An 11720-nucleotide genomic window follows, 5' to 3' on the forward strand; every position below is an offset into this window, starting at 1 on the left:
AAGCAACCAGAGATGAATGTTAGCGAAGGGCTCACCCGTAGCCATGAAGGTTGTGGTTGGGAGTTGGAAGGGGAAAACTCACCACCAAAGCCACTGGTGTACATGGAGGTCAGCATTTAGGCAGATAGAACGCAGAGCTGCTGTGAAGAAACCTGGTTCCCAAGCCCAGGGTTCCACTTGTCCTCAGCCGGCCCTCCCATGGGCAGGAGGGAATGTGGAGAGCCTGGCTGAGTCACAAGCACCAGTTTTATGATCATCGTGGCCGTCATTCTCAATGACATTAGAGAAGAATGCTGCCATGCTGAGTGGGGTCAGGAAAGATGAAACCAGGACAAGTCAGTACTAAATTTCTCCCTGAAAAAGGCTTGTGTGTTTAGATTTACCAAGAGCCAAGGTAAAGAGGGAGAGGTGACCACTGTGCTATTATTTATTCAATATTATTATTATTATAGTATAACAGTAAATCACCCAAATAAAACATCTGAACTAGGCATTGCAGTTCTTGCCTTGAATCCCAACTTGGGATGTAGACAAGAGGATCATGAATTCAAGGTCATCTTAAGCAACACAGTGAGTATAAGGTTAACCTGGACTACACACCATGTCTGCCTGCGCACTGCCATGCTTCCCACCATGATAATGATGGACTAAACCTCGAAACTGTAAGCGAGCCCTTCAATTAAATGTTTTCCTAATACGAGTTGCCGTGGTCATGGTGTCTCTTCACAGTCATAGAAACCCTAAGACAGGCAGAAAGTCCAGGTCTTTAGCTGAGCCTCTTTTTGCCTCCCAAGACCCACTTGTGACCCCTTTTCAACACATACACACACACACACACACACACACACACACACACACACACACACACGTTCCTCCAGGTTTGTACGACCTATTTGAACTTTCTTATTGATTCTGATTCCGAAAGGGCAGAGGTGTCTGTAGTACCTCTGTGTCCCGCCAGGATGCCTGAGTTGCACAAGACTAAGCAAACATCTGTGCTTTTATCACCCTGCCCTGCCCCTCTTTCCTGCCTCCCAGGTCAGGGAATGACCCTACCCTCACTGTGGTGTGTCTGTCAATCTGCACCCATCAAACACTGCAGATCGAGTCTTTCCTCTGAGCTTTCTCTGTGTGTGTCTGGGGGTGCCTGGAGCTGACTGGGACATAACCAGTCGGCAGCTTGGACCTGGGTGTGTGTGTCTGGGTTCCTGGTCCTTTCTTGACTCTGTGGCTTTGTCACTGTGCAACCCCAGTGTCCCCACCCTGTCTTTGGTGTCTTTATCTGTTCAAAGTGGGAGATAGTTTAAGTCAGTGCTTTGCAACTTTTGTCTTGTTTTGTTTGAGACGGGGTTTGTCTGAGTAGCCTTGGCTGTCCTAGAACTCACTCTGTAGACCAGGCTGGCCTCGAACTCACAGAGATCTGCCTGCCTCTGCTTTCCAAGTGCTGGGATTAAAGGCATGTGCCACCACCACCCAGTGCTTTGCAAATTAAAAAAAAAATAGTGGCCTTTTCTCAAAGGCCACCTAAAGGAGCTTTGGCATTTGGGGAATCAACTTAGGATATGTGTGACATCGTTGGCTTCCACCCTGCTTTTGTTCAGGGTAGGTGACTTAGTTGTCTATTATGCCACTAAAACATCATAACCAAAAGCAACTCGGGGAGGAAAGGGCATATTTCATTTATACTTCAGCATTGCTGTTCATCACTGAAGGAAGTCAGGACAGGAACTCAAACAGGGCAGGATCCCGGAGGCAGGAGCTGATGCAGAGGCCATAGAGGGGTGCTGCTTACTGCTTGCTCCCCATGGCTTGCTCAGCCTGCTTTCTTATAGAACCCAGGACCATCAGCCCAGGGTTGGCACCACGAGGGATGGCACCCTTAACACCCGATTCTGTGTTACCCTCTCGGTACAGTTCACGTGCCACTGTACTGTGCGCTAGTCAGGTAAGGGCCTGGAGATTGAAAGAACACACAAGAGACCTGGGTCATTTGAAAGGAGATCAGCCGAATGCCATTTATTCAACCTTGGGGAAATCCTTATGTACCTCGCTGCTGCACAAGGATTTCTGCCCAGGCAGGTGGGAAATTACCACACAAAGATGGAGTCAACAATGCCCTACAGCTAATCACCAGGCGGGGCAGAGGGAGCACAGGACAAACAGAATGCTTTAGTTAGCTGACCAGAAACTGTCCTCAAGATGAACCCCAGGAGCAGGGGTAGACCCGGGCCCTACGGGCACCACACACAATGGGCTGGGCCCTCCCCAAATGATCAGCAATTATGAAAATGTTCTATAGACTTTCCTGTCTACTACTGGTAGATATTATGAGTCATTTTCTCAGTTAAGTACAGGTTATGACAAGTTAACAGAAAACTAACTGGCCCAGTAAATGAGAACACTGGAGTGTCAGCAGGAACAAACCCTTCCGCAGGTACTACCTGAACTCTTGGCGACACTGAGGAAACCAGCACTCCAATGGCTTCTCTAGGACGCTCTTGAAAAGAGGCAGACTGGGGGGCTGGAGAGTGTTCCTGAGACCCCAAGAGGGGCTAGCACAGTCCCTGGGCTGACTTAAGTCAGAGCATCCTCTCCATCCATGTGTGGGAGGTATAAGGAAAACTTGGGGTTCAGTGGATGACTCCCTTACATAAGGAAGTCCAGCCCTCATCCTGAATCCTGGGCTGTGGGCCAAGCTCTGCTTTGGCTGCAAATAGTCAAGGTTAACCAAAAAGTCACAGTACAAAGGCCATCCAGGACACCAGGCACAGTGTCCAGGGGACTTCCTCCTCTTAGACAGCAAGTAGCTAAGGTCTCCGTGTCTCCTCTATACCCAGCTGCCCTGCTATGCTGGTCCTTGGCTCTCCTGCCTGGTTTCTGAGGCTCAGGGTATACAGGCCAGCTCCATAGACACTATGATCTCTGGTGGATGGTAGCCCTTCCCTGTAGACACGACTAGCAAGGTAGGATCTGTAGTATGGATGATGGGGGAGGGCCCAGGCCTGGGCCAGCCCTGGGGGCTGGACTCTGGCTATAGACTCTCCCCTTGTCAGTATAACCATTTCCACCTCCAGAGTCCAAGGGTCCATGTCTCAAGCAGTCTGAGCTGTGCTAGGCACGACAGAGGGACACCTGGTGGGTGGGCAGCATGGGCTTTGAGGAGATCCTGGACAAGGTGGGTGGCTTTGGCCCCTTCCAGCTGCGGAATCTGATGCTAATGGCCCTGCCCCGGGTGCTGCTGCCTATGCATTTCCTCCTGCCCGTCTTCATAGCCGCTGTGCCTGTTCACCACTGTGCCTTGCCTGGTGCCCCTGCCAACCTCACTCACCAGGACTTGTGGCTGGATGCCCATCTACCCCGGGAAACTGACGGCAGCTTTAGCTCCTGCCTCCGCTTTGCCCATCCCAAGGCTCTCCCCAATACCACCTTGGCGACAGGGGCACACAGCTCTGGGGAGCCTGAGGGTGAACCCACAACAGTACCCTGCTCTCAGGGCTGGGAGTACAACCGCTCAGAATTCTCCTCCACCATTGCAACTGAGGTACTTGAGCCCAGAGGGTGTGGGATGCGTTAGTGCCTTCACTACCTTGGGGGTTGTTGTGTGGGTGTGAAATAACCTTCTTCTGCTCTGAGAGTTTTTGCTTGCCTGTGTGTAGAGTCTATGGATGGAAAGCCCTGAGTTGAGGTCTGGGTTTGGACTGAGAAATTCATCTGTTATATTCACTGGGAGCTGATGAAGGCAGGGGAGGGCTAAGGTGGCTCCAGAGTGTTGGAACAGAAAGTCGAGGAGGATATCCTTACAGTAAGAGATGGATAAACTACAGAGGCCTCCATTTCTCCCTTCTCCCTCATTTCCAGGACCAGGTCTGAGATTTACATGATTCATCCAGAAAGGAAGAGTGGGTGGAGATAGAGTCTCCCGGGGTTGGGGGTGGGGGAGGGAGAGGACAGCAGGATTCCTGGGCAGTGGTGATGGTCCAGGGAGAGGCAAAGCCTTCCCTTTCTGATTCTGAGGTTGCTAGTCAGGAATGGGGTATCTTCCGGAATGTTAGAGTTGCCCTGGAGCCTGGAGAGGAGAGACTGGTGCTGGCTGGAGAGGGACTCACCCACATGAATAGCCCCTTCCTCGCTTGTGTGCAGTGGGACCTGGTGTGCGAGCAGAGAGGGCTAAACAAGATTACCTCCACCTGCTTCTTCGTCGGGGTGCTGCTCGGGGCTGTGGTGTACGGACACTTGGCTGACAGGTTAGACAGGCACAAGATAAATAAGGGACCAGGCAAAGGGGGCTCCCTCCCAATGGGATCTGACTTTGCAACGGCCCTTTGCAGGTTTGGCCGGCGCCAGCTTTTGCTGGTGGCTTATGTGAGCTCCCTGGTGCTGGCCCTGGCATCTGCCGCCTCAGTCAACTACATCATGTTTGTCATCACCCGAACCCTCACTGGCTCAGCCCTGGCTGGTTTCACCATCATTGTGTTACCACTGGGTGAGGCGGATAAACATGGGAAGGCTTGCAGGGCCAGTGGGAGGCTGATAGAATTAGATGAGCCCATCTGGCCCTTGCTAACTGTCTTCCTGTCTCCTGTCTCCGATGGCTCCATGGCTCCGGGTCTAGAGCTGGAATGGCTGGATGTGGAACACCGCACTGTGGCTGGTGTCATCAGCACCATCTTCTGGACAGGAGGAGTGCTGCTGCTAGCACTAGTTGGGTACCTGATACGGAGCTGGCGGTGGCTTCTGCTAGCTGCCACCCTGCCATGCGTCCCAGGCGTCATCAGCATCTGGTGAGAGCTGCAAGCAGCTGGGAGTGACAGATACATACAACCAAGACAAAATTAACTAGACTAAGGTTCTAAAACAGGCTGAGGAGATGGCTTACCTGGTAACAGCACACACTGGAGGACCCAAGTTCAATTCCCAGGACATACATCAGACAGCATGCAAGCCCAGCTCTAGGGGATCAAACACCTCTAGCCTCTGTGTACATATGTTCACACATACAAATATGTACACATGCATATACCACACACATACACACACACACAAAGAAACTAAGAGATGTAGAAACAGAGACGGGGACCAAGAGACAAAACGATATCAAGAGAAGCCAGAAAAACAGAAATCAATAGAAAGAAGATGGCACAAGACACAGGCATGGTGAGACCGAGACTGAGCCAGAGAGAGGTAGTGATAACAGACCGGAACTGAAAGGCAAATGCCAAGGGTCTGATGAAGACACACAGGCACAGGTAGTAAGAAACAGACAGGAAAGACAGTGGTCAGAGTCAGACACTGTCAAGTGGAGGCTGGGGTTTGCCTTCAAGGGACAAGGATGGGACGCGGCCTGCATGGTGGTGGAAACTAAGGCAGGAGAATGGAGGGCCTGGCAAGGTGGGGGCTTTATTGCCTCCTAATGGGGAACTGTGTATCAGTATGTTTCTCCAGCCCTCATCCTGCATCTTCCTGCCAGAAGTGTTGGCTGTGTTGGGGGCTAAGGTTTTGAGGGTAAGATAAATTCAGTTGAGGGGGCTAGAGAGACGGCTCAGTGGTTAAGAACATTGCCTTCTCTACCAAAGGTCCTGAGTTCAATTCCCAGCAACCACATGGTGGCTCACAACCGTCTGTAATGAGGTCTGGTGCCCTCTTCTGGCCTGCAGACATACACACAGACAGAATATTGTATACATAATAAATAAATAAATAAATATTTTTTTTTTTTTTAAAAAGACAAATTCAGTTGAGTAAGCAAAGAACACCTTGGAAGACTGGGGAGTGGGTTCTAGGCCTGAATAACGAATCAGGGAAGAGGTGGCTTTGTTTTTCAAGGCCAGGGTTTCTGTGTTGCCCTGACTGTCTTGCAACTCACTTTGTAGACCAGGCTAGCCTCAAACTCGTAGATCCACCTGCCTCTGCCTCTGAGTGGTGGGCTTAAAAGCATGTGCCACCACCACCCGGCTGCAAGGTAGCTTTTAAACTGGGCCCAAACAGGAGTTCATGGGACTGAACAGTAGGAGACCAGGGCAAGGATTGGGGGTGGCCATGTCTTTTCAGGCAGAAGGGGCTGCATGAGTGAGAACCTGGAGTCTATGGTCTGGAAGCTCAGGAGGTAGAGGTAGCTTGCAAGGCTGGTTTCTGGCTGAAGGGTTCTCTGGCTTCTCCCCTAGGTGGGTACCTGAGTCTGCACGATGGCTTCTAACCCAGGGCCGTGTGGAGGAGGCCCGGACATACTTGTTCCGCTGTGCCAAGCTCAATGGGCAGCCTGTGAGCGAGGACAGCCTGAGCCAGGAGGTAAGGGTGACAATGGATATATAAGAGAATGCCCAGGGTGGGTGTCTAAGTGCCCCTTTTCCTGGGCCCACCATACATGACCAGAAAAGCCTTGGTCTTCCAGTGGAGAGTAGCCTGCCTGGCTCTGGTGGGCCATCTCCTTTACTCCAGGTCTTCCACGTGTACTCCCCATCCCCAGTACTGCTGGGGAGAGAGAGATGCAGAGAGCGCACAGCCTTGCTCCCGCCCTCACCAGGTCCTGAACAAAGTGGTCACTGTGGAACGGGTGCTGCGAAGACCCTCATACCTAGACCTGTTCCGAACCCCGCAGCTCCTACGCATCTCACTGTGCTGCATGATGGTGTGGTAAGAGGGGCTGAGCTGGGGCTGGGTGTGAAAAAGGTGAGGGCCAAGAGTGACTGGGGAGGGTGGACAGGGAGGGGACTCTGACAGAGGCAGGCCCAGTGGAGTAGGCAGCTCTGTGACTTGACATCTATTTTTGTGAAATGAACTGGTTGCTGTCAGTTCCTGTGCCACAGGGTTGCTGCTAAGATTGGGGTAAAGGCATTTTGGCCACTGAAACCTACTTGGGGATTATGGGTGACTAGGAGTGAAGGGGGATCTCTAGGCTGCCAAGAGGCAGGAGGGGCTAGGCAGAAAAGGGCTCTGGAAGAGCTTTGCGATTCTGTTCAGGTTTGGAGTGAACTTTGCCTACTATGGCTTGATTCTGGATGTGTCCAAGCTGGGGCTGGACGTGTACCAGACGCAGCTGCTGTTGGGGGCTATGGAACTGCCCTCCAAAATCATGGTCTACTTCCTCGTGCGTCATGTGGGACGCCGCCTCACAGAGGCTGGAACACTGCTGGGTGCCACTCTGACCTTTGGCATCAGCCTGCTGGTGTCTCCAGGTGAGCTGAGGTCTTGAGGCCTGGCAGTTTGTCTTTGCTCTGGGCAGACAGTCTGGCTTGCACCCAGGGAGTTCCTAGAATCATTACATCTAGGAACTAATGATTAGTTTCTAGAATCACTGCGAGAATCCCTTTCCCTCCAGGGACCAAGTACTGGGTCACAGCTCTGTTGTTGTTGGGAAAAGGGTTTTCTGAAGCCGCCTTCACTACAGCCTACCTGTTCACATCTGAGTTGTACCCTACTGTGCTCAGGTGAGTTGTGGTCCCAGGCGACTGACTTGCCTTAACAAAGGCATCTGCAGTCACACTGCCCTATCTGTTCTTTAGCTACAGCCAGGTACATCGTGGTTGTTTGCCCAAGTCTTGGAGAGCACAGGGAATTTTATCTTTTGTACTGTGTGACCTTGGGCCACATTAACCTTATGGGGCTCCTTTGAAGAAAACAGTTCCAAAAATACCCATCCTACCCATGGTGTTGCAGAGCCCTTGGGGATGGTCTCTGGGTACAAGGCAGGGGCCTCCCCTCGGTGTAAGCTACAGATCTCCCTTCCACATTACCGGCTTATAGCTCCTCGTAGCGGTCCCTGAGCAGCACTCTGGCAGAATGGGGGTTCCATCCTCTGGTGGGTACTGAGTAGGGAGTGAGAAGGCACTATCAGGGGCTGCCAGCCCAGGAGGGGAGCCTTGTGATGCATGTCCCCCTCATCCTCTCTTGGACAGACAGACAGGATTGGGGCTCACTGCACTCATCGGCCGGCTAGGGGCCTCTTTAGCCCCACTGGCAGCCTTGCTAGATGGAGTATGGCTGATGCTGCCCAAACTTGCTTATGGGGGAATTGCCCTGCTGGCTGCCTGCGCTGCACTCCTGTTGCCCGAGACAAAGGTGGCACAGCTGCCAGAAACCATCCAGGATGTAGAAAGAAAGAGGTATATGTGCATGTGTGTGGTATTCATGAGTTCAAATGCCTAAGCCCAACACTTGAGTGCCAAGGGGAAGACAGTTGCACAGCTACATTTGACATCTGTACATGTGTACACAGGTGTTTTGAGGTGTATGCCCTGTGTGTAAATTGTATACATAAAATCAAACATAAGTCCATATCTTTATGTATATACTGACATCCATGAAGAGATACACCAGAGTATGTCCAGACACATATGGGAATGTGTGTGCTTGTTTGCAAGGAGCCCTGAGACAGTCCTTGAAGGCTCCAGGACTAAACCCCACCATGTTCCTGACCCCTCCTTCCTCCTTGTCCTGTCCAGTATTCAGGAAGAAGATATGCAGGTCCGGAACTGAGGGAGACTAGAGATAGCCCTCCAAAGGAGCTCTGCGGGACCAGAAACAGAAGTCAGGCTCCTGAGACTGGGACATCACAGCCCTGTGCCTAAAAATGAAGTTGCCACTGGCACCTTCTGTATTCTTTCAGTCTCCAGCAACAAGACAGCCTCCCAGAATGCACTGGGCACCCCTCATGCATGGGGGATTCTGTAAATTAAGAAGCCTCCTGGGTTGGGGCAGTATTGAGGTTTGGAGAGATTCCTCCATTGACTTGATCCTCAGCTCTGATTCTGGCTTTGTCACTGTTCACCTGCCAAGTGGAAAATGAAACTTCCTAGCAGACAAGATATATTGTCACACTCAGACTGAACAAGGGGATTCTAGGAATGTTGCTGACAGTTCTCTGCTCATCTCTAGTACACGAGACTGATGGGTGTGCTGTCTCTGGTGCAGGGATAGGATCTGCCCAAGGACGGGACCAACAGATGGAGCTGCTTGTGCCCCTGCTCCCCTATCACAGTCTAGGCTTCATACCTACAGAGTTAAAGTTATGAGAGTCAACATTTTATTAGAGAAACCAGGGAGCTGAGACTCAATAAATGGCCTCGATGAGTATATATGGAAACTCCAGCATTGCTGGGAGAAGGAACTGGGAAGCCAGGAGATCACCATTCTAAGTCGGGTAGCTTATCCAGATAGGAATTGAGAAGCAAAAAATTGGCAGAGAAAGTCCAGACTCAGGTCTACCACAGGGCCTAGGCCCAGACCCCTGGGATTTCACTGTTTTCCTCCCAAAAGGACTAGGGAATTCCAGAGCTTCCAGTGGACCGAAGAGAGGGTGGGAGGCCTGAGTTAGGATGATCAGTCCCGTGAATGGCTCATTTGGATCTTATCTCCACTGGGTCATAGATATAGCAGCCCACATTGCCAATGTTCACACCTGAAGGAGAAAGTCCTGTCACCAAGGGCTTTGGTGGAATGAGTGTTGAGGGCTAAAGGGAGAGGGGAGGAGCTTGGGATGTCTGACTACAAAAGAAGTTCTTCACACATTCCCACAGGCCCCAGTGTCTGGGGTCTGGCTGCCCACCTTTGGGGCCAAACAGGTATCCATAACAGGGGATGTGGCAGTAGGGTATGCCATCATGCTGGAAGACAGAAAAAAAAAAGAATCTCCTTAGTCTGTCTCTTCCTACTGGACTCCTTCCTTCAGCATAACTTGCATTTCTGCCTTGCTCACCTCTGCGTGACTCCCAGCAGTCAAGGTCTTCCTACAACGTTGGCACCTCAGGCAGGGTCGGTGCCAGTTTCTGCCCAAAGACATCACCTTCTCTGCTGGTGGTAGAGAGAAGTGGTATCTCTTTCCATCCTAGGGACAGGGCAAGGCCAACTCCCTGCCTCAAGTCACCACCCTCCCCCTCTGCTGCCTAAGCAAGGTTTCTGTTGTCACTTACCAAAATAGACAGGTTCTCCACATCCAGGGCACAGTGAGGTCTCCCCAGTAAATGTCTTCATGTAGGGAGGGCCTTTAATGGGAAGAGGCCCCAGATAGGGCTGTGGTGGGGACCAGGCACTAAGCAGAGCCCTCCAGCCCCTGCCAGTGTATGGCACTGTCCACTTTCCAAGCCCATTCTTCCCCACCACACCATACCCCAGGCAGCCATGAATGTGCCTCTCTTGAGCTCAAGACTCATCCTACCCTATTGGTCATCTTCACTGGGGACTACCTGCTGCCTTGTCACCCTCCCAGGGCCTCAGGAGCCCACTAGTTCAACGTTTCAGTGCTGGCAGTAACTCAATCATCAGGAAACCTGAGCTGATACAGGAGTTGCCCAGGGCAGTGGTGTCAGGTGTTGGGGAGCATGGTGTCACTGCCCACTGTGGGGAGTATAAGGAACAGAGATAGAGAAGAATCTGAGGAACTGGCCCACCCTAGTGAGCCCTAACTTTAGGCCTTTCCTTCTACTGCTCTGGCTGGGGAAGGGGCCCAGACTCCAGGTCAGCTTTCCTTCTCATTAGCCGTCACCTGTCTTCTCTGGGTGTTTCTTGAAAAATGAGAGTGATCATGCTATCTGCCCAGTTTTTCTTTTAAAGTCAACTCACATGAAAGAACAGAAAAAAAAACAAACAAACAAAACAAAAACCAGGGCCACTGACAGGACTGCCAAGAGCAAGTCACAGGCCTGTGGCACAGAGGGCAAGAGACCCAGTGTACTGCAGTCTGAAAGGTCCAGGGAGCAGGACAGGTGAAGCCCACCTTCACTTACTTTTCTTGGCCTGGGGGAGGCCAGCCTTTGGCCTTGGGGGTCTAAAGTTGCTGGGGCTGAGGGAAATGCTGCTGGTAGAGGAGGGAGCGTGGGGACTGTTGGGATAGAAACCCACACCACCAATGTTGACCCCTGTAGAGAGAAGACCCAATAAGGGAAATCAGGCTCTAATTGCTAGCCACAGGGAGAGTTCTGAGGCCCCGGCCCCTTCTAGACTGGAACTTACCTCTAGGTCCAAAGAGAGCCCCATAGCAAGGCTTGTGGCAGTATGGCCTCCCGTTGTGCTGGGCACAAGCACAGGCAGAGGAAGGGGTCATTCAGGGCCAGGGGACATGCTCACCGGCCTTTTCATTACTGGCCTCAGGTGCAAATGTGCACTATGACTATTCTGATAGTGATGGGTGAGAGCTAGTATGTCAGATTGCCACTGTGGGCTAGGGATTGAGGGTATGGGTGGGAGACAAGAGCAGTCGCTTACCCCTCCCTCAAAGCCATGGGCCAACAGCATCACTGAGACTCCCAAATTTTGGCTGGTATGAGGCCCATCAGGTGAATAGCCCCTGATGTTGTTTGCTGAGGTTGCCTTTGGCAGGTTTCCAAGGCTGAAATTGTGGTCTATCAGGGTGGGGGGTGTGATAGAGGGCTGTCACCCTGGTCAGGCCTCACCTCTGCATGCCCACCAGGGGACAAGATGCCGTGGCAGCGCTCACATTTCAGGCAGAAACGGTGCCAGTTCTTGCCTAAGGAGCTCACTTTCTCGGCTGTGGGGAACAAGGTGGATGGGGCTGTCAGGAGTCCAGCTCAGCTCCAGGTGCCCTCCTTTTGTCCTTTCAGCTTTCTGGGGGAACCAGCCCAGCCGGTCTCGCCCTCTGGAGACAATGAATAGTATCTCCAGGAGAAAGTTTCAGCCCACCCTGGTGCCTCTTGCCTTAGGCTCTTGGTGGCAGACACACACACACACACACACACACACACACACACACACACACACACACACACACA

At 52.0% G+C, this 11720-nt stretch overlaps 3 protein-coding genes across 4 annotated transcripts in view; 1 reads left to right on the forward strand and 2 right to left on the reverse strand.

Annotated features, from left to right (window-relative positions):
* Znf318 (zinc finger protein 318) overlaps positions 1-11720 on the reverse strand; it is a 70823-nt gene that overhangs the window by 7182 nt on the left and 51921 nt on the right. The window contains exon 9 of one of the 2 annotated variants that reach the window (XR_003378106.1): positions 11417-11479. The exons of the other annotated variant lie outside the window; for it this stretch is intronic. The gene's annotated coding sequence lies outside the window, so the exon portion shown is untranslated. Of the gene's footprint in view, positions 1-11416; positions 11480-11720 lie in introns of those variants that run through there. 2 annotated transcript variants of the gene reach the window in all.
* On the forward strand, positions 3149-8482 carry Slc22a7 (solute carrier family 22 member 7). Its single transcript, XM_005359754.2, has 10 exons — positions 3149-3541; positions 4141-4244; positions 4329-4483; positions 4613-4781; positions 6162-6285; positions 6521-6630; positions 6958-7172; positions 7316-7424; positions 7893-8099; positions 8446-8482. The coding sequence occupies exons 1-10, from the start codon at positions 3149-3151 to the stop codon at positions 8480-8482; spliced, it is 1623 nt and encodes a 540-aa protein (XP_005359811.1).
* Positions 9252-11720, reverse strand: part of Crip3 (cysteine rich protein 3) — a 2791-nt gene continuing 322 nt past the window's right edge. Inside the window, exons 2-8 of the mRNA XM_005359755.2 lie at positions 11385-11479; positions 10945-11002; positions 10719-10850; positions 9906-9977; positions 9692-9786; positions 9542-9599; positions 9252-9394 (exon numbers count right to left, since the gene is read on the reverse strand). Coding sequence (XP_005359812.1) covers positions 9333-9394; positions 9542-9599; positions 9692-9786; positions 9906-9977; positions 10719-10850; positions 10945-11002; positions 11385-11479 — 572 coding nt within the window. The 3' untranslated portion in view covers positions 9252-9332. The remainder of the gene's footprint in view (positions 9395-9541; positions 9600-9691; positions 9787-9905; positions 9978-10718; positions 10851-10944; positions 11003-11384; positions 11480-11720) is intronic.

This window comes from Microtus ochrogaster, linkage group LG2 (genome assembly GCF_000317375.1).
Source record: "Microtus ochrogaster isolate Prairie Vole_2 linkage group LG2, MicOch1.0, whole genome shotgun sequence".
NCBI classification, from domain to species: Eukaryota; Metazoa; Chordata; class Mammalia; order Rodentia; family Cricetidae; genus Microtus; species Microtus ochrogaster.